This window comes from Populus trichocarpa, chromosome 1 (genome assembly GCF_000002775.5).
Source record: "Populus trichocarpa isolate Nisqually-1 chromosome 1, P.trichocarpa_v4.1, whole genome shotgun sequence".
NCBI lineage: Eukaryota > Viridiplantae > Streptophyta > Magnoliopsida > Malpighiales > Salicaceae > Populus > Populus trichocarpa.
Window position 1 is genome coordinate 24,864,629 of NC_037285.2, and position 22,667 is coordinate 24,887,295.

At 35.4% G+C, this 22,667-nt stretch overlaps 2 protein-coding genes and 1 long non-coding RNA gene across 3 annotated transcripts; all 3 read left to right on the plus strand.

The window, feature by feature from the left end:
• Positions 1-14,942: 14,942 nt before the first annotated feature.
• Positions 14,943-16,586, plus strand: LOC18094989 (uncharacterized). Its single transcript, XM_006369400.3, has one exon. It carries the CDS (start codon positions 15,422-15,424, stop codon positions 16,385-16,387), a length of 966 nt encoding a protein of 321 aa, XP_006369462.1. The 5' UTR covers positions 14,943-15,421; the 3' UTR covers positions 16,388-16,586.
• A 489-nt stretch (positions 16,587-17,075) lies between these two features.
• Positions 17,076-19,485, plus strand: LOC18094990 (uncharacterized). Its single transcript, XM_006369401.3, has 2 exons — positions 17,076-17,348; positions 17,843-19,485. The coding sequence occupies exon 2, from the start codon at positions 17,922-17,924 to the stop codon at positions 19,320-19,322; it is 1,401 nt and encodes a 466-aa protein (XP_006369463.3). The 5' UTR covers positions 17,076-17,348; positions 17,843-17,921; the 3' UTR covers positions 19,323-19,485.
• A 1,878-nt stretch (positions 19,486-21,363) lies between these two features.
• Positions 21,364-22,667, plus strand: LOC112324352 (uncharacterized). The gene is made up of 3 exons (XR_002978177.2): positions 21,364-21,692; positions 21,780-21,839; positions 21,963-22,667. It is a non-coding gene; the product is annotated as an uncharacterized LOC112324352 (long non-coding RNA).

A 22,667-nucleotide genomic window follows, 5' to 3' on the forward strand; every position in this document is an offset into this window, starting at 1 on the left:
TGGAATGTAATTTGACAATCACAAGATGAGAGAACATTGCCAGAGGCTTCATATAAATCATTATTTCTCTTTAGTATCATACCCTCAGATAAATGGTCAAGCTGAGTTGACTAACATAATTTTGCTCAATGGACTTGAGAAAAAGATAAAGGAAACCAAGTCATAATAGGCAAAATTATTGAGTGAAATCTTATAGGCCTACAGAACAACTCAAAAAACATCTATTGGTGAAACACTATTTCTTCTCACATATAGGACAAAAGCCATGATCCCCACTGAAATTGGATATCCAGGCCATCGAGTTGTTCATTATACCTCAGAAGGCAATGAATAAGGTCTTAAGACCAACCTCAACTTCCTAAAAGAGTCGCGTCTAACAGCTGTAGTTAGGATGAAGTCTATAAGCTTAGAACTATTTAATATCACAACGCCAAGGTCAAGAATAGAATATTCAAATTTGGAGACCTCATACTTAGATAACTAGAGGTTATGGGAAATAAAGAGAGTAGGTGTAAACTAGCTCCAAAATGGGATGATCCTTCAAAGTTATAAGAATTATCAAAGCCAATACTTACCATCTACAAGATATGAAAGGAAAGAGTCTCTCTTATACCTAGCATTTACACCATCTAAAAACATATCATAGTGAATAGGAATGTGTATTTTCATATATGGATATTTTCATTTCTTTATCATTGTGTATGGCTTACAAAATCCTAGGGGATAGTATGTGTTCTCTTCATAGGTACTCTCCAAGGGATGAACATGGTCTCTCTGCATGATACTACTATTTGGCTTCCTTCATGACCCTTCTCTCTTCAACCTGCCTACTATTGGAGTGGGCACACATCATAAATGTCTAAAAACAAAATAGATAATATAAGTTATCTTTCATAATAGCATAAAAACAAAATTAAATTAAATTTCTATCTTACTTGAAAAGTCATATGTCCAATAATGGCCAGAATACACTGAAAGCTGGGGTCGATCATTCCTTCCATATCTTAAGGAAAGGTGAGGAGTTTTTCCATTGTTTTAATCATATCCCACCCACCAGGTCCTAGCGTGGACCTTCCCTGGAGAATAGTCTCTATTATCCCTTTTTCTTCTTCACTTAAAGTGGGGAAATGAATGAGGTTATGGTCCAACTTGAGATTAAAGAAGATATCCTCCATATTGAAAGGTGGAGGAGTTTGACTAGAAGACACAAGAAACAAGTAAACTAGACTTGTGGGAGTAAGACCGCTATGTAGAGGGGAAATAATCTCCACATCATAATCTAAATGGATAGAGACTTTCCTTCCCTTCCAATAAGAAGTGACCTCTAGAATGAATGAGGTTGGAGTTGGCACCTCGGGACCTCCTGATAGGGAAAAGCGAGACCCTCCGCTGCCTCTTGACAAACCTCATCAACAAGAAGATTAGTTACATAGATATCTTCAGGAAATCCTCAGCTTGGACTTAGACTGTTGAAATCTCCTCAATGTTAATTTGAATGGAAGACCTAACATTTCATCTTCACTTCAATTGTTGATTTTCTTTAAAAGAAGAGTTGTCATTAGAAGAGGGCGTAGGAACATGATAAAGCATAGACGGGGTAGACCCACTAAATTCGGATCCAGCAGTCCCAGGTAAAGACCTTGCATAAAGAAATAGTAAAGGAATGAAAGGTATTGAAATAAAAAAAAAAAAAACATATGAGAGCAAAATTACCTGAAACGCCATATAGCCCTTTAGGCATACAACTGATGTCATATTCAGTATGGAGGTTATCCAACCTAGTACAAACCCTCTCCTTCTTTGGGCCCAAGAATGATTTTTCATTTATACCTGCTTAGGGTGTCACACCCGAACATCGTGGCGGCCAATTAAAAATTTATCTTGGAAAAAAAACAAATATCTGGTATCTTGTTCTTTAAGGGGAACAGTCTTGTTTAAAGAGTCGTCACCTAATGTTATGGTCATTAGAAACCCTAACTGGTCAATAAAGATTCTTTGGCACGGGACTGGTTACGCTAAAGGAAAGATACTATCACCCCTTAAGAGTCCTACCTGAGGCAGACTGCATTGTCGGTTTTGTCTTAAATTGCTACGAATTTGTTTTCCTCTTCTCTTTTTTTTTACAATGTTTCTAATTCTAGCATCAATGAATATTCACCTACGAATATTTCCAACCATGTTGTTGGTAAATATTGCATAACCCAAAAGATGTGGTACTCCTGACTTTGGCGTCAGTGAATATTCAACTACAAATACTTCTCACTCTAGCGTTGGTAAATATTACGTAGTGAAAAAGAAAACATATGGTATTCCTGACTCTAGTGTTAATGAATAAACCAATAAAATGAATTTAAATAAATGCATATATACATAAATTTATTTTTTAGAGGGGGGTTGGGTCTGAACCACCTGGTCGAGCCTAGTCACTGGCCTAAACCAGTGACCCGATCGAGTAGCAAGCATTCGTCAATGCACGCCTAATACAGAACCAAATGAATTATAATTCACTGTTACAGTAGCAAGTGAATTATAATGCAAAAAGGAGGGAAGGCAAAGAACTTACCTGATGCTAGCCATGAAGATGCTGGTGAAAGAAGACTGGCCAACTATTTTCTCCTCCTCTTTCGTTTCTTCTTTTTCTCCACTAGTATTCCCTCCTCCCAGTTCATCTTGTGCTTCCTCTGTTCTCCTTCGTATTCGTCTGTTCAGGGAGGGGTGGTGCAACCAGAGACGAGGACGATGGCGATTGAGACATGATGTTGCTGGCTGAACAGACACTCCTCATATTTCTTTTTATCTTCACTTGTTCTAGTCGTTCTATTTTCTTAGTCTTCAGTGTTGGCTTCATTACCCTGGTCTCCTGCTTTGTGTCCCTGTGTTTGTGTCTATCTTGTCTCTACTAAGAAGAGAAGGTCGATGTTGCCTGCTGCTATGGCTGGTGCATGCTCACGGTGCACAGTGGTGGTTGCTGGATGTTGATGGAGTTGGAGGAGGCACACAGTGCTAGTCCGCAGAGAGGAAGCTTGCTGCTGGGGAGTAGGAGTGTAGGTTGCTGGTTTGTGCGTTGTTTACAATGGGTGCAGTCTTGCAGAGAGTGGCTGGTGTAAGGAGAAGTTGTTATTGCAGGGGGCTGTCACAGGTTGGTCAAGATGGTGGCAATATTGGCCGAAGGAAAAAGAAAGGGGAGTGAGGGCTACTAGTTTTGCAAGTGACCACGGTGGACGGTGATAGTGAGGATGGAGGGGTGTGCTTTGGTTGAGGAAGATGGCCTTTGTTTTTGTGTTCTGCTCAATATGGGTTACGAGGATAAGCTGAGGGAGGCCCGCCTTCTGGGGTTTCAAGCCAAGGAAAAATGGTGAAAATGAGGGAGCCCTTGTTCTGTGAAGATCTAGAGGCCGGGGAAGAAGAGAAAAAAAAAAAAGGGCAGCGGAGGCTAGTATAGGGTTCGCCGCCCCACCCTTTTTATGTTTTTTTCTTCTTTTTAGTAATGTTTTTTTATCTTGTAATGTCTTTCTTTAATTTTTTTTGTAATGTACCTCCTATGATTTCTTGTAATGCCCTCCCCTATTGCTTGTGCATGCATGGCGATCTGTATTTATAGTGCAAGAGTCTCATTGCGAACAGGAAACAAAGTCCTAGACAAATTCATTATCTTCTTTGAATTTTGAATTTGATTAAGAATCAAATTCGAAAACGGATAACTATAATTATCTTGATGATAAGGATAGAATGAAAAAAAGCACATTAAAGTCCCTAGTTTTCACGCAAGTTGACAAATCACATTTTTCATCGAAATAAATCCCTGATATTTTAATTTTACATTTTAACGCTGCAAAATTAAATTAAAAGCCAACGAGCCCAAAATTAGGTTATAACAAGGGGTGTCCTTCAATAATAAGTATAGCTCTAGATTGAGATATACTCATCTTGAGGTCTGCTAAGCCAGTATACCTCACTATTACTCATTGATCTCTTCATTTTTTTTATCGAGAAAACTTTCTCTTTATGATATTTTCCATTGGTCTATGTTGTTTATTGATGAAAGTAAAAAAAACCAAGGCATTAAAGGCCCCCCTTCAATGCTACTGATCAAGGTATAACATTGTCTAAATACCCTGACCAAAGACTCCTCGTTTAAAATCCTCAATAATATTTCAAATGAGAATAGAATAATCCATCCATTGGAATGAATTTGAGCAGGACTGAAATTATAGTACCTTAAAACATCCATTACAAATCCTTGTGAAGGAAATGAGTTTTCAAACTCGTATAAACATATGGGGGTTGTAATGATAATATTACTTCCACTATATTTAGTAGTGATCTAATAGCTGACTAGCTCTGGCCTGGGATACTTGGTCTCAAGTCACTGAACTTTGTTTGTCGTCCCCATGAGTCTTGGGCAGTCTTAGTTGTCCTCTTAGGTTTGAAACCTCCTAGACAACATATTTATCTTTTCTTCTAGTAGAAAAAGGTTGGGCACCATCCCTTTACGATCTAGGGTTAATTCTTATGGCCGGAGATCTTCGATCAGTGGTTTTAATTTTAGGCCTAAAACTGAAATCACCTTTAAAGGATATATTTCCTTTTTCTTTTCTAGAAGTCATAAGGGTATAAGAAAGAAAAGATTGAGAAAGGTTTTATGAAAGCACAAAGAAAGAAGATCTGGTTTACCTAATCAATAAATTCCTCTCTACTGTCAAATTGCTCTTTTTTTGTAAAATATTAGAAGAACCTAAGTTAGGAGATCCTAGAAAAAAGTTTAAGAAATGTATAAGAAAAGGGGAAGATAGGAATGGAAGACATATAGCACCTCATCTATAACCCTAGAAAGGCCAATAGTCTGCAATATTTATTGCATACCTTCGGGTGGTTTTTCTAAAAACTTTTTCCCATTTTTTTTTTTCTAGAAATCACATTCAGGGGATATATTTCCTTTTCCTTTTCTAAAAGTCATAAGGGTAAAAGGAAGAAAATATTAAAGAAGGTTTTACGAAAGCACAAGGAAATAAGATTTGGTTTACCTAGTCAATAAATTCCTCTATACTGTTAAATTGCTCTCTTTTTGTAAAATATTGGAAGAACCTAAGTCCAGAGATTATAGAAAAAAGGTTTAAGAAAAGTATAAGAAAAGAGGGAAGATAGGTAGCACCTCATCTATAACCATATGAGGGCCAATAAATAGCCTGCAATATTTATTGCATGCTTTTGGGTGGTTTTCCTAAAACCTTTTTTTTTTCTAGAAATCACATTCTGGGAATATTTTCTTTCTCTTTTTCTAGAAGTCATAAGGGTAGAAGGAAGAAAAGACTAAAGAAGATTTTATGAAAGCACAAGGAAATAAGATATGGTTTACCTAGTTAATAAATCCCTCTCTGTTTTTAAATTGCTCTCTTTTTATAAATATTGGAAGAACCTAAGTTAGGAGATCCTGGAAAAAAGATTTAAGAAAAGTACAAGAAAAAAAAGATAGGAATGCAAGACAGATGACACTTCATCTATAACCCTAGAAAAGTCAATAGCCTGAAATATTTATTGCATGTTGTTGCGTGGTCTTCCCAAAAACATTTTTCTTTTTTCTAGAAATCATTTTAGATCTACAAAACCCTATTGCCTCTTCCCAAAAAAAACAAAATGTTTACTGACCGATTGTCTCTCTCAAAATCTCTTAAGCCTTTAATGTAAGATTACACATTAAAGGCTTGGATGGGCAACTAATAAGTTAGTTTTTGGCTAAGATTTTTATTTATAAAAAGTCTTTTTAAATAAAATGGGTCTCGCAAACCTAAGGTAACGTTGGTATGGTGAATGTGAGATCCAAAGAACTTGGACTTGGCAGTCATCCAAGTCCAAGGAAATGTGGGTCTGACATGTTCTTGGACTTGGCAGTCAGCCAAACCCAATGTAACTTGGGTCTGGTAAACATGTCAGATCCAAAGAACTTAGACATTGCAATAAGCCAAACATGTCAGACCCAAGATAACTTAGGTCTGGCAAACATGTCAGACCCAAAGAACTTGAACTTTGCAGTAAGTCAGACCCAAGATAACTTGGGTTTGGCAAACATACCAAACCTAAAGAACTTGGACTTGGCAGTCAGCCAAGCCCAAAGTAATGTGGGTTTGGTAAACATTGTCAGGCCAAAAGAACTTGGACATAGCAGTCAGTTAAACTCAAGGTAATGTGGGTCTGGTAAATATGTCACACTCAAAGAACTTGGACTTTGCAGTCAGTCAAGCTCAATGTAATGTAGGTTTGGTGAACATGTCAAGCCCAATGAACTTGGACATGGTAATTAGTCAAACCCAAGGTAACGTAGGTCTAGCAAACATTTCAAACTCAAAGAACTTGAACTTTATAGTCAGACAAGTCCAAGGAAACATGGGTCTGACAAATATTCAAGACCCAAAGAACTTGGACATTACATAGTTCTAAGGTTATAAACATGATCCTGGACGATCCTCTAGAATATAAATATTAAAGACGTGATAAACCGTCATGTCTCTCCATCTAGAATAATTTTTCATATTAAGGTAATAATTTTTCTATACTTAAAGGTGTATATAAGGTCACCTACCATATTTACTATCTCATTAATGATATATAAGAGATATTTGCCTCCAATTAATATCGCTGAAAACATAGGACTTTCCAATCTTTCTTTTCTCTGAAAACGACAAGGTTCAGAGAGGTATAAATACTGCATAAACCATCCAGGTAAAAGGTTGATAACTTTTCATCTCTTAAGATAAAAAAATACATAGATTTTATTACATTAACCAACTTAAAATTCAAGAACAAACATTTTTGTTCCTTGAATCTAAAGCTTTTTTAAATCATTTATTGTCTTAAGTTATTTTATATTTTTCTCATAAATATGTTGACTTTACAATCAGAGAGTCTTTAAGTCTCTCTGATTGAGACTGTTTTTACAGATATTCAAGCTTCTATTATTAGCTTGGAGTTCCTTAGATTAAAGCGAAGAAATATAAGCACTTGAATATATTAATTATCCACTATCCCGAACACTAAATAACCTTATAGTAACATATCTTGGATTTTAGGATATCATCACCGACAATTGAAACTAGGTAAATGGTAACTAATTACTTTTCAAAAGTTATTGGCGGTAATTTATAGGTGTCAACCTATCTTGGTGAAGGGGTGGGTATCAATTCAACGGTGTGGGTTGGATTAAAAAATCTAACCAAATTAAAAAAAAATCAACATTTTAAATCTAATCAAATTAGAACAAAAATAAAAATTAATTGGTTTTAATTTGGTTTGTATCAGTTTTGCTTTTGTTAAAGCTAAATGAGCAAAAAAATAAAAATTAGGCTTGATTTTTTTACATAAAAAATAGGTCGTTTGGTTCAATTTGATTATTTATATTATCAACTTTTTCGGTTTGATTTCAGGTCAATTTTTAAAATCTAAAACCAAACCAAATTGTATTTTTTTTCTTCTAATCAAACTATCCAACAAATTTAATTTTATTACTTTTTTCAGTTTTTCAAAACAATTATAGATATTCAAGATAATCTAGTTATTTTGCTCATCCATGTTTTCCATGTTTGGGAGATCAATGTTTAGCCAATAAATCTGTATTTCCGAGTCTTTGTTCTCCAAGGTATTTCAGTCCCTATGGTATTTTCAGAAACTATATATTTAACCCCTTGTATGGTTTTAAATCCATTTATAATTTATTATTTCCATGATCCATTTCAATTTATTTTGTTTTATTTTAAGAAATAGAAAAGGAAAAGAAAGTAGATGAAATGGAAAGGTTGATGAGAAAATAAAATATTTTTTTGAAATAAATACTACTCGGTCAAGGGACTATTTTATTATTTTTTATACTTCATAAATTAAATATTTAGTTTTTTTTTAATACATATGAACTAAGCTATAATTAACTCCAAAGGCATAATCAGTGTTATTACAAACGAATACAGATGGTTGTCCTTTCTCCTATCATGATATCAGTATTGGGCCAAATTGATGGGCTTTTTAGTTCAAAGACCAAATCTAAAACTTCAAATAATATGAAGGACTAAAGAAGATAAAGACAAGCCGAAGAACATTTAGTTGATGACATAAAAATTGACACGTTTGATGGGATACAATGATGCTAAGTAAGAAATCAACTTAATGTTTATATATATATATATATATATATATATATATATATATATATAGCGGTGAAGATTTTATTAATGAAGTTTGGGAGTGTGGTTGCGCTTGGTTTTTAAAGTGTTTTTCGTGCTGAAATGTATTAAAATAATTTTTTTTATTTTTTAAAAATTATTTTTGAGATCAGCGCATTAAAATGATCCAAAACATACAAAAAAAATTATTTTTTAACAAAAAAAATGAATTTTTAAGGAACACAGTTTGCACCGCGTTTCCAAATACTAACTAATTAGTAGGGGAAAAGAGTTTTGAACAAGAGAAGAGGATGTTGCAAAAGTCTAATAGAAAGGGAAAATCTTTTAATTATATGGAATTAAGAGGTCTTTCAATTTATAGATTAGAAAAAAGTCTAATAGAAAGGTCTTTCAAGTTAAAAAAGAAAAAGAAAAGAAATTGATGGAGTTTTTTTTTTTTTTTTTATGGGATAGGAGATCATGTCGCTTTTCTAAATGATTTAACCCTAAAAATTAGTTTATTGAATCCAATCTTAAATAATGTTGCTGACATGGCATGTTAATAAAGAATTTTAAAATGCTAGCTAGCTTTTAATTAAGAGCTTCCAGATCCAATAGAAGGTTAAATAGTTATAATAAAGTCTTTTTCGTCTCTTGCTTCTTCTTTTTTTTTAAAAAAAAAAAAAAAACTTTTACTACTTTATGCTCTAAAAAGAAAATACAAAGAAAGTGATTGGTAAAAAATTAAAAATAAATTGTTTAACTTTTAAGAGTAAAAAGTGGTGTTTATAAAAGTTGGTGAATAATCTTCTCGAGTAGAATATTGTTAAAGGAAATTATTTTCTCTATAATGTAAATAAAAAAATTTAATTTATTAATTACGATATAAGATTTTTTTATAATAATTATTTAAAGTATTTTTTAAAATGAAAATTCTTTGAACGCAAATTGTATTGAAAATCTTAATTTACTTATATAAAAAAAGAAAGTCATAGGGCTGTATATATTACACCTTCTCAATTGAAATTTGCACATATTTATTTTGAAACTTTTAATTCATTTAGAAGAATTCTTGTGTTTAAAATTTTTAATTGAGTTAGAGAAATTGGGATGATAGAACTTAAGCTATACACAAAATTAATTAAGAAGAGATCAAGTATGGGACAGGAAAAACGAGCCAAATTCTATTGCAGGCTAGACTTGGTGGCAATTTAGACTTAAGTTCAAAATTAAGAAGAAGAAGAAGAAGAAGAGGGGAGAGAGAAGAGTCTATGCCTTGATACTATGGTGATTTGCTAGTTTTCTAACTTGTGCTTTGTTGCAGGTGGGATAAAAAGTTTTTATAAAAAATAATAAATATATAAGTTTTTTAAATATATTTTTTTTATCACTATTATCATTGTTAGTAGTGTTATTATCATTATCATTATTTATTAGTAATAGTATACGACCACCTTTAGATAACACGTGTCGGCCATAAAAAAAAAAGTACATGTTGGAGCACAAAACAAGATAATGGAAGACAATTTTCCACCATCAGGAGGCGCTGCACACGCTGCTCAAAGTGTGAGGCGCCTCCCACGCGTGAACAACATGTATCAACAGTTTTTTGAATAAAAAAATATTAATTAAATGTCAAATTACTTTATCACACTTTACCAACCCTAATTTCAAAAAAAAAAAAACTTGAGGAAAAGACGCCAATGCCCTTATTTTTATGGCTTATTTTTTTTACCCCAAGAATAACTATGTAATTGTATTGTACAATTAATAAGTAAAAATATCAAAACACCCTTGTCTACGGTGTAAGTTTTTTTTTATTCTAAGGGTATTTTATTTATTTTACTATGCAATTAAAAGATGAATTAACGAAAACACTTCCAAATAAATAAATGATGACAAATAAATCGTGTAAAATAACTAAAACACATCTAAATCAAAAGCAATTAATTGTTCTTGTCAAGGTCATAAACATCATTCCATTATTGTAGTGAATAGTAAAGTATGTCTGTGGCTACAAGAAATCTCTAATGCCTTTTTAATATATTTGTTAATAATTAATTTCGATGAAATTTGAGTAGCATATGTTGTTTTTGACAACAAATTCTTCGACTGAACGCTGATTATTTTTGAAAGCCTTCCATCTTTAGATGTACCCCTTGATGAGATTTGTCTTTCTTCTTTGTTTTTATTTTTTATTTTTTTTATTGATTATTATTGTTGATATCAATCCATTTTTGAAATGATGTTATTGATTTAGTTTGAGATTTGAATTTATACGGGTGATTTTTTCCAATACAACATTATGAGAAAAGGTTGCAGTAAAACATTTATAGTATTGAGAAAGTAATTAATGATATTTCATTAATTAATTTTAAAAAAATAAATAGATATTATTTTTAATAGGATATCACGACTTATTTTCTGATAGTATATAGCATTTACAGTCTAGCCTTTGAGATTAAATTTTGTTTTGCATTTAAATCCCTATATGTCAAATAGGAATTTTAACCAATTAAGCTTTAAGGAAAAAAAAAAAAAAAACAATTGCCCTCTTAACCCTAGCAACTTTAATCTCTTCTCTATCTTTAAGGGGTTCAAAATTTTGATTCTCGATATCCAAGAAGCCATTCCATCTAAAAGTTTTACCAAAGGTAGAACAAAATGTCTATTTTCCTCTATAAGAATTTCATACCCAAATCCTTCATAATTTAGGAGAAATTGCAGCATTATTCATCTGCTTTTATGTTTTGGGAAATTTCTCTCATATACATTTTAAGAATTTTGAGAAATCTAGAGAATTGGTGTATACGTTGGGGACCCAATTGATAAAACAATCAATTCGGTGACTCAATTTAAAATTGGTTTGAGGTTGAGCCCTAATATGATGTTAACCCTCAATTATTATTTCCATAAAATTTTGTTCGAATCATAGTATAATTATACATCAGTTTCCAGCTACATTGCATAAGCATTTCTCAGCATCTCAAGGAGGCTAATGGGCCTTAAAGCATGGTTTTAATAAAGTTGGAGAATTGGGCTTGTTTTAAAGACAAAATCCAATTAAGAAATTGAAATATGAAAAGGCCCATGAATCCGAAGACCCAATATGACATCCCTCCCTTCACACTAGCAGGTGGTGGCAAAAATGGAGACGATGATCTTGAATCTTCCAGCAAAGCAATCATAAAATGGATACTGCAGATTTCGGTGGTCTCACACCAGCCATCAGCGTAGGTATAAACTATTAACAGTGTTCTCACACTCGTACATCATGACCCATTAAAAATAATTTTATAAATAAAAATAAATAAATACTTAATATCTTATTCTTTAAGGGAATATGTCTTGTTCAATGAGTCGCTACCTAATATTATGGTCATTAAAAACCCTAACCGGTCAACAGAGATTCTATAGTATGGGACTGGTTACGCGAAAAGAAAGATATTATCACCTCTTAAGCGTCCTACCTGAGACAAGTTGCATTACTAGTTTTATCTTAAATTGTTACAGGTTTGTTTGTGTTCCGTTCTTATGGTCTTCCTATAATATTCCCGACTCTGGTGTCAGTGAATATTTACATATGAATATTTTTAACTCTGACGTTGGTAATATTGCGTTACCCAAAAAGTACGGTATTTCTGACTCTGGCGCCAGTGAATAAATTTGCAAAATTTAAATTTAAATACAGAAGAAACAATTTTTTTAAGGGATGGATCTAACCCAGCCGTACGGGCTGGGCTGGATCCAGCCAACCCAACCCGGTTACTAGCCCAAGCAAGTAACCGGCTCTCCAACTATTGCATGCATGCGTGAATAATTCACGTATGCATGCAACAGTAACAATGCAATTAAATTGTTACAGGCAATAAGGGGGACTTACCCGAGCACAGCTACCGCAGGAGGTGAGGAGGGAGATGGCCAGGCACTGCTCACGGTTGACGGTCCAGCTCGCTATTCACGGTGGAGACAACGTTGGTGGCGTGAAGGAGGGTTTCCAAACGTTGCTTTAATGGAGGACGAGAGGAGCACGGTGAAGCTTGCTTGTGTTATTTGTTGTTGTTGCAGTACGATACTGGTGTTGCTCCAAGTGTTGGACCGAAAAGAAGGCTGATGCTGGACATGCGGGGCGTAGCGGATGCCGGTGCATGCTACTTTAGGAAAGGAGGAAAAGACAGAAGGGTTCCCTCTGTTGTTGCTGTTGCTGGCTTGTGTTTGCTCCCGGTTGCTGAAGCTGTTGATGGTGCTATGATAGTAAGGGAGATGCAGAGAGAGGGGAAGAGAGACTAAAGGTCGTTGACCGGAAGGGAGAAAGACTTTTTTTTTTTTATGAGGAGTTGCAGCTCTTGGGGGTTGAGATTGAAGAATGAAAAGTCGGTCTGTTGCGATGTCGCGGTCGCACAAATTAATTATCCTAGCTTCAAACACAACACACAAGATAGTATAGAGCAAGCAAAGGGTCGATCCCACGAGGAAGTTTCAAGTCAGATTTTCATGTTGTACGTTATGTAATTGGGGGGATTTGGTTTGTGATTATCTAAACTATGGCAGCAATTAAACTAGCAAACAAAATCAATTAAAACCGAAACTTATCAAGAAAATAAACCTTGGTCGCAAGCACACATCCACCAACAGAAATTAGAACCGATCCTTGAAACAAAAATTGCAGTTTATATTCTGAAATTTTATCTTTTCTTAACGTTGATTAATTAACGGATCCGCCGTATAACTAATCCTAGGAAATCATAGGAAATATGCATAGGAAAACAATCATACTCATTCATAACATAAACTGAAAATAAAAGGAAGACTAAATCTCACGGTTCTTGAAATCCGAAGGTTTGTTGTGTCCTTGCAACCAAGAAAAGAGCTTAGCCTTGCATAACTATTGAACTACTACTTCTAAAGAATGAAAAGAGCATGATTTTTGGGTTTGTAGAGGAGAGAATTTGTGTTTATTCTCTGCTGGCTGCTGCCTCCTTCTGCTCTCCCTCTTTTCTGCTGGCTGCTGCCTCTTCTCTCTTTCTTTTTATATGCTAAGAAACCCTAGTCTCTATTTTACAAAATAGTCCTTCCTTAAGTTGGCAGTTTACATTCAAGTACTTCAATAACTATTTTCCCTAAAAAGAAGAAATAGTCTTGCATGAAATCTTCAAGCTCTGACTTAGAGGAGCTAAATTACTGATATAAAAACTTGGATGTCGGTTAAGATGCTTCGGAATGTAATTTGGACTCGTTTCTTCACGAAACCTGTTTGTTGGCAGAATTCAGTTGTCATCTTTGGAAAATCATATATCCCTCATATGACATCGTTTTTTGTCTGACATTTGGAGCGTGGATAGGTCTTTGAATTAGGAATCCAAGAAAATTGAGTTTACATCAATTGGACTTCTATAGCTCCAGATATTAAAATTTGAATGACCAAAGGTCAACACTGGCAGAATGCGAGATTTGACTTTGCAGGATGTGATTTCCATGATCTTTCTCTTTTTATTTTTCTTGCATTACATTTCCAGAAAGGTATAGATGTTAGCTTTTTAGTGCCACTGGAATCACTTCATTTCGAACTCTAGAACTCACGCTCTGCACAAAACATCGACTGAACGTCAAATCTGCCAATTACCTCCAATTTACTCCTTTTTGCATCTTTCATCCAAAAGTACCTTCAAAACATAAAACAAAGAATATCAAGATATTTTATATATAAAACATGGACAAAACATTAGGTAGATGTGGGTGAAACTATCGAATAATATGGTTACATCACGGTCTAATAGGGAAGAGACTGAGACCGGGGAAGAAGAGAGGCAAAAAAAAAAAAACTGAGGGGCAAGGGGGGCCAGCGACGGCTAGTCTAGGGTGCGGTCGTGCCCCCCTTTTTTTTAATGTTTTTTTGTAAAGTCTTTTTTTTTCTCTCCTAATTTTTTTATAATATTGGCCTCCCCCTAGGTTTATTTTAATGTTGTATATATTAATAGTACAAGAATCTCATCGCGTGTAAGAAATAAAATTCTAAATAAATTTAATTTTGTTTTTTAAAATTTAAATTTAAATATTAAAAATTAAATTTGAAAGCGGATAACTATATTTATCTTAATGATAAGGATAAAATAGTAAAAGTATATTATAGTTTCTAGTTTTCATGCAAGTTAATAAACTATATTTTTTATCAAAATAAATTTATGATATTTTAATTTTATATTTTAACTCCCATCAAAATAAATTAAAAATCATCAGGTTAAAAATTCTCATGGATTGTGAGAAGGAGAATGCATGCTTGCAAGCTTACATGATAGACAACCATGAAGTCGTTCCTATGATCATATTGGCCTCTCACAAGGATTCCAACAAGTGTCTTTAGCGAAAAACGTTGGTAATTCTGCTCTCAACTTCTGCATCTCCTCCATCTTAGAGTATTTACTCAAGTAAATTCTACTGCTAGAATTTGGCAGGCAAGGTCGCATATAAGCAGGATTCTCTTAACCCCAAAGTCAACTAGAATTTTATATTGGGATATCAGGATATGTATCTCCTCATTCCGTACTCTATTACATCCTCAAGATAAGGAAAAGTCAAGGTCAATAATAATATACAATTTGATAGTTAAATTGGTTGTATAATAGAAGCATAGTATTTGTTCAACGAGTGCGGCTAACTGAACAGTGAACAAGATTTGGTGAGAACGGACCTAGTTGCTTCTCTGAAGGTTCATTATTCCAAAGTGGCATTGCCAGAAAGTTGAATCTCTTCGATAGTTATAAGGTCTTACTGCTTTCTATGTGCTAAGAGTGGTTTCTGGTGTAGGCAGTGCTGAGAAAGTAGAAAGAAAGCAAGGTTGAAGAATCAATTCATTATACTGTCAATTAACCTCTCTTTTAATGTCAGCACTTGAGCCTTAGCCTCATCATTAGCCTGTCACTGTAAATAGTAGGTTCAGCAATTTCCCCAACCTTTTTCCTTGCAGCTTAGTAAAAATTGCCTGTGAACCACTTGTTAGGTTCCATACGAATTTGTCATGGCCTGCCACCAACCAGCTACTTTGTTCCATCCAGCTCAGAGTTTTAGTTTTCAAATCCCTTAGTGCTCTTATGGTTATCAAAACATGTTAAACAAAAGCAACTTGACCTGGAAACTCTACCGCATCTTTAGTTGACTTTGCTTGATAGCAGAGTCAACGGTAGCACCGTGTGTCGATCGATATCATGCGAATTTGAGCAGAAGAGTTTGATTTACCACTAAAAACAAGTTGAGAGAAGAGAGAAAATCTGAGGTTCATGGGGAGGCTACCTGCCCAAACTGAAGCTGCAATTCAGCATTTCAGCCATCCACACCCATTACAGCTCTCCAATTACCAGCCCCAACAGACGCTTTGCCTAGCTTCATGTTCAGGTTGCAAGCTCAAGATCTCGGGATGGATCTACGCTTGCACACAGTGCAACTACTTTCTTCATGTTTCTTGTTCCCAAATGCCTCAACAGATCACTCATCCATATCACCAAAACCATGTTCTGTCTCTCCTCTCAACCCCCATGTATCCTGGAGACTTATTCAACTGTGATGCGTGTGGGAAGCAAGGAAATGGTTTCTCTTACCATTGTGGAACTTGCAACATTTATATCCATACCACATGTGCGGCAATGCCCTTGGTGCTCACCCACCAGTCTCATCATCACCAGTTGAATCTTACACCCTTTGCTCCTTACCCTAACATGAGCTTTTCTTGTGACATGTGCCACAACTTTGGTTCCAAGCAATGGCTCTATAGGTGCAACCTCTGTGGATTTGATGCTCACTTGGATTGTGCCGTATCACAGCCAAATCCAGCTCAAGCTCAAGCCCAATACTACCAATCAACAGCACCAGCATCAGGTATTCCTCAGTATCAGGCCGTTGGAACTCCACTGGCAACAGGTCCTGTCATGCAAAACCTTGCACCTAACAATTATGTGCCAAAAGCTGCTACCTCAAATGTTTTTGGATCAAATATGCCTATGTCTTATGGGAGACCAAGGGGGCAGGCGAATTCTTCATTGAACCAGCTAGGCTCTATATTGTTGCCAGCACTACTTGGTATTGGCATCGGTGGTCTTGGTACTGGTGGCAGAAATAATAGTGGCGGAGGTATTAATCTTGGAGGCACCTTTGGTGGGGGTGGTGGGGATTTATCATCATCATTAAGTGGAGTTGATATTGGAGGATTTGGAGGTGGAATGGACCTTGGAGGTGGTTCCAGTTTTTAGCTATCTATTCAGATTTTTCATGTGTATTGACAACGTCTGTTTCTCTATGCTTTAATAATCTGTGGTTCCAGGATTATTTTTTTCTTGCAAGAGAAAAACAGAATCCTTGGGAAGGAAAAGAAAAGGCACCCTTAAATTCTAATTGTTGTATTATGATGATCATCATCAGTACTTGGGAATAAGATTTGCGTTAAAGGAAGCTACTAGCCATCAAGATCAACTCACTATCCCCATGAATAATCTGTTGTAGTTGATGCTGATTTCTGAGAAGAAAATTGTGATTTAAGACATTTCATTGTGTTCTAAAGTTTTATATATAAATATAGACAAATTATATAATCGACAAAAAAAAACATAACATATCAAAATTATTTAATTTATATGCATTCGAATTTAATCAATCAAATTATTTCTTACTTCATATAGATTATTTAAAAATACAATACTATAGGTACAAACTTTATGACTACTTGAAATTTACATAATTGTTAACTTCAAGACTTGAGGGATTAATTGAGGTACGTGCAAGCTGACCGAATACCTATATTAATAAAAACAAATACAATACCATGGGCACATGATTGATTTTTCTCAAAGACCATGGACAAAAATAGAAGGCAATTAAGAGTATATGGACTAAAATGGAGATTTAAACAAAGCAGAAACCACCAAAAATATCATTAGCTCGCAAAAGAATATAACAGGACCAAAGTTTCTTGACCTGGTAGCTTTGGTGCCACAACTCCAATCACAAATCCTCAGGGACATCAAAGTCAGTGCTCAAAACGACAGCACTTTATACCCAGCTGGCCTTGAACATGCAAGTAACCAAGCACCTGTCAATCAATCCCTCAAACAACTACCACCTCTTGCTTTAACTTTTATTGATTGCTATAAAATGATTTTATGGATAAATCTTTGATCTTGAAGAAGACCTGAGCTGTTCATCTGCTCCATACAGGTGCTTATCCTATTCTTTTCTTTTCTTTTTCAATTTCTTGATTATTATTGTTGTTATTGTTTGATTGTGTTTTTGCTTACAATCTTGGTCTTATTTACATTCTTGGGCCTCAAAAGATTAATGGGGGGTTTTTTTTTCTGTTTGCTTGAAAAAAAAGATTAAAAATATAGAGGGGAGAACTTTCAGTTTCTGGGTTTTGTTTTTTAGTGACTAAATCAATGATTGAGCTGGTTTTGGATTTTTTTTCATTTTGGTGGGAGTTCGATTTGGTTTGGATTTTAATTGTTTTTTTTTTTTAAGCTGATTTTGAATTTCTTTTTTGGGTATGCAGGGAGGGTTTAGTTTAGTAAAGTTTAGATTTTTTTTCCCCTCTTATTTACTTATTTAGAGAGTGACAATTGTCTCAATTAATTTTTGTTTTTAGGGAGTTTAAGATAATGGGAAATTTCAGTTTCTGGGTGAGTTAAAGATTGTGTTTTTATTGTTCTTTGCAGGGTAGGGTATATTGAGATTTTGGTTTTTGTTGTAGAAAGATTTTTGAATCAGAGTGGTGTAAGTTTTTTGCTAGAAATAATGGATCTTGATTTGAACCAAGAGCCTTTATACCCTTCCAATGACTCGCTGTTGGGACTAGCATCCATACGAGATGAATTAGAAAACACCCATGGTCATATAGAAGAACGCCTCAGGCAGCTTGAAGCAGTTACTTTCAGGGCTAGACAACGACAGAGATGGAGACAAAGTCACTTTACCCCTCAAACAGTGAATGTTTCTGTGGAACCAGCTACTGTTAATGTTCGCAGTGATGGTGGGCTGCTTATTGGGGAGGCTAGTGTTGCTACTGAAGAAAGGAGAGATGAGATGAATAAATTTGGCAAAAGAAAGAGTACCTATTTGATAGCTAAAGCATTAGGCAGGAATGGGAATGGTAAGAAGGCCAGAACTGACAGGAGGAGTGTATTTGATTGTAACATATGCCTTGATATGGCACAAGATCCTATATTAACTTCTTGTGGACACCTGTTTTGTTGGCCGTGCTTCTATCAGCTGTCGTATGTTTACTCGAATGTGAAAGAATGCCCTGTTTGTGTGGAAGAGGTTACAGATACAAGCATTATTCCAATTTATGGCAATGGAAACAGTTATGATAACAAGAAGCTCAAGTTGAAGGAGTCTGGCTTGAAGGTTCCTCCTAGGCCCTCTGCACAAAGAGTTGAGAGTGTGAGGCAACAACTCATTAATCACGGTGCATTTTCTTCTTCCATTGAGGAAAGGATGCGGTATATTGGCAATGTGCTCATTGCAATGGGGGAGATACCTCCGTCAGAGGGTCTTGATGGTGTTCCTCTTGAATCTGACAGAATCAGTTTCTTGGCAAATCGAACCAGTACTTCTCAGGCACTGCCTTCCATAGGGGCAGACAGCAGCCAGCACCACCGTTCTGTTCAAGTTTCTAGGTTACTGTTTCAAGGAGCTGCTTCACTATCCTCCTTTTCATCTGCAGTGAACTCTGCAATGGAATCTGCTATGGAATCTACAGAAAGATTATTTGAGGACCTTGGGGCAATTTTGCACAGCCATCGTGGGAGAAGAAACCATCAACAATCTTCACGTCCTGCTGATAGAGATTCATTTTCAAGCATTGCTGCTGTTATTCAACCTGACAGCCAGAACCCGGATACTGTTGCCGATGCTGATTCTACATTGCCACAGTCTGCTTCTTCTTCCAGGCCTGATGATGTTGTCACTGTTTCTCAATTGGAAAGCCATAGAACGGGTACTGCTATAGAAAGCAATTTTAGTGTGCCCGTTTCTTCATCTTCTAGAAGAAGAAATCTAGTTTTTAGGCTTTCAGAAGTGGACAATAGTGTAGAAACAAATTCTTCATCATCCAGGAGAAGGATTGAAGTTCCTAGAGCTTCAGGAGCAGACAATGGACATAACCGTGAATGTAGAAGGAGAAGCTTGAACTGATGTAGCGATAGAAATAAGGGTTAAATTGATTGCATGTTCCTTGTCTGAGTACTGTGATTTAGTTGTGTTGTTGGAAACTAATACATGTTTGTGTTTATGAAGACTGTGTTTGCCAATCTAGGCATTGAGTGCCAATTGCAATTTAAGCAAAATATTGGGATCACACTACAGGTGTTTATACTTTTGCTGTTGTAGATTTATTATCTGGCTCTTTCATTGGGAAACTATGTGGTTTCTTACTAAAGACGTGTTTACCGAAGCATGCAGCATCATCCTTGATTGCATAGTAGGTGTTCTATAAGACAGAAAGCAGCTATTTAACTGGTACGTGCATGAACTCTTGGTGAAAGATTTGTTTGGTTCTTTCTGCCTTTAGTTATATACATTATACACGTCAATAATTTTATTTAGTTTTTTATTTCCTTTTTGAATTTTTTGCTTCCCTGTTCTTTTGTATTTGTGATATCCAAATTCAGTGCACCAAGAGACTTCACACTTAAACTTTTTGTTGCTCTGTTTGCTATGTACAGGCTTCTCTTTTTCTACACATTACCATACCATGTTGTGAAATTTTTTAGACACGTAACAGTATCCAAACAACTAGTTGATGCGTTGTCGAAAGATGACATTGGCTATCACATGGGTTTCATTAAGATATCTTGCATGCCTGGTTAATATCAAACTGCTAGCAGATATCGATTGAGGACTTTTGCCATCCTTGTTTCATATCAATTACATCAGTTTCACGTGCATGACAATACTTCTTACAATTCTTTCTCCATAGTTTTTCGTGTTCCTTATTTTTTAGGCTAGGGATAGAACAGTTATCTAGTTACTTCTGTTAGAAAATACATTATATGTCAAATATAAATATAGTAGTAGAAAAACATCTCATGGATCATCGATACATGGAGTTCTTCCAGAGGGACCCCTTGTTAGATTTTTAGGTTTAGTTGAGGTTTTAGTTTTGGGGGGTTTAAGTGTGCAAAGTTTGATATTTTAGGCGTGGAAATGAATTGATTATAGAAATGGTTATAGTGTCAGAGTTGAAAGAAACATTATAGGCCTTGGACTATTGAAGGGAAGGATTTTTATTGCAGAGAAGGTAGCATGCAAGGTTACATAGTAGAAAGCCTTAAATTTTTTGGCTTAGTTACAATTGCTCGGCTATTTCTGAGCCCTTTTACACGACATAGTACACAGTACGCATCAATTACTTGCACAGCTGAACTTCCACTTATTAACCACATATTTACCGACTCATTACTCTAAGCTAGAGCTACAACTACTTTGTCTCTAACTAAGGTTTATCCAGAACTATCACTACCGAAACTAACAATGGTATTTTAGATTCCACCAAGTGGTAGCTCCTGACCAAATTTGCTTGTGGCAGGGAAATATTAGTCTTCCAAGGCAGAATCAGAATGATTATGTTTATTACATCTGGTGCCTAAGGCCGGTGATGTTAAGATCTGGCATGCAACAATAGTTTTGTGATGATTTTATCTTTGATCCCTCACTTGTGCTGTTAGTATTACTGCGTTTTAAACTGTGCAGTTTGAACTCATGGTATCATGGCAAGAGAATGGTTAAATGATGATTTATCATTAACTATTTGTTCATGCATGTTAAAACGTTACGGCTGTTAGCTGGTAACCTACGTATATTTTTTGTTTTGACTTTATATGTCAAAAAAAATGAATTATAGGTTTCTTCGAATGTTTAAAAATGATAAGGTGTAGTGTCAGGACATGTTCCAAATATGCAAAAGAACACAAGCAAAAACTGTAGGCAGACAATATGGCAGAGTCAAGCAAGTTTAAGAACACAGAAAAAGGGACTTGAAGCCAACCGTTGTCAGACCATAAACCAGTTAAATAATTATCAATTGAGGCTTATTTAAACTCTCCTACCACAAGCTAAATATGATTGTTTTGTCCCATCTGCAAACTCCATTTATGACAAGTCCAAATTTCACAGAGGCAATTTTTCTGAAAATTAGAAAAGATTTTTCAGACTATCAGACAAACTAAACGTAAGAAAGCTCAATTTAGTTTTGACATTTTTAATTGATTTTCTAACAACTCTCTGTTCTCCTGAAAGTTGGAATAAACACATGACACAAGAAAAGAATCTGTTTGCAAGTTCATCACATATCTCAAATAGTATTCAAGGTTGAAGCGTTGGTTTTCACGATATCTATTATCTTTATGTCTCAAAATGCTTTCTCTGCTGACTGACAGGAGGGTTATCGGATTAGTGGAAAATCCTGCTCATTGGACTTTGGTTGATGCTAAAGGTGTTGGCAAATTCTAATACCCAAACAAGTGACTAAAAAATGCAGAATCCCTGTATCCTTTCTTAGAACTGGTATAATATGCCTCCAGTCTTGAAAGTGTTGCATTTATATGGCCTCTCATTCTGGTTTCACTTGGCTAACGACTTAAATTGCTGCAGGGACAAGTTATTGTGAACCAGTTTGAAGCAATGGCTGCCCATGGACCATTAGGCGGAGAGGTAAGAATGCCTCAGATGAAGTGTTGATCTTAATTTGTGCATGCAACTTTGAGGGTAGGATTGGCCCTATTTCCTTAGAATGTGAACTAGAAGATTTTATCCATATTTCCTTTGGTCTTGCAGGGGAAGGGGGAAAGGGGAAAAGGGCTCTCGTTTGAACTGTGAATCCCACTAATAGTCAATCCATTGATAATCTCTTAAAAAGAGAGCATGAATGATCACATATTGAGTCGAGTGTCTCAGTACGTGATCTAGCAAAGTGGTAGAGGGAAATCCCTACAGGTTAGTGATTCATTACTGGTGAAAGAGTGGGATCACACACTAAGCTTCTCAAAAACTAAAGTTATCCTAAACGCATGCCACTTCTCTGGTGGACTATATTGGAGAGGTATTATTAGGTGTTTAAAAAGGATTTGTATTGACAATTAAGTAAAGGTTGGCCTCTCCTCCTCAATGTTTCGACAAAGAGCATCAATGTGTTGCCGGATTTTCTTTTCCAAGGCATTGAGAATTTATTGTTTGATTGGTTTATACCATCTGCTATCATGAGTTTCCTGCGAGAGTGTTTGAACAGGATAAGCAATGGAGTGTGTGCGCGCGCGCGCGCTGGCATTAGAATTGGTCCACTAAGCCCAACACAGCTGTCCTGCTATGATGCCTTGTTCTAATAACAATATGCAAGGGTTTGGTTTTGGCCCTTCTTTATCTGATAATTTTACAGGTTTAATTCTATATGGTGTTGGCTCACTGTAACTAGCTGAGATTCAAAAAAATCAATGTATTATTTTAGTTATTTTAATTATTTTTACAGTTAATTTTAGATTTTAA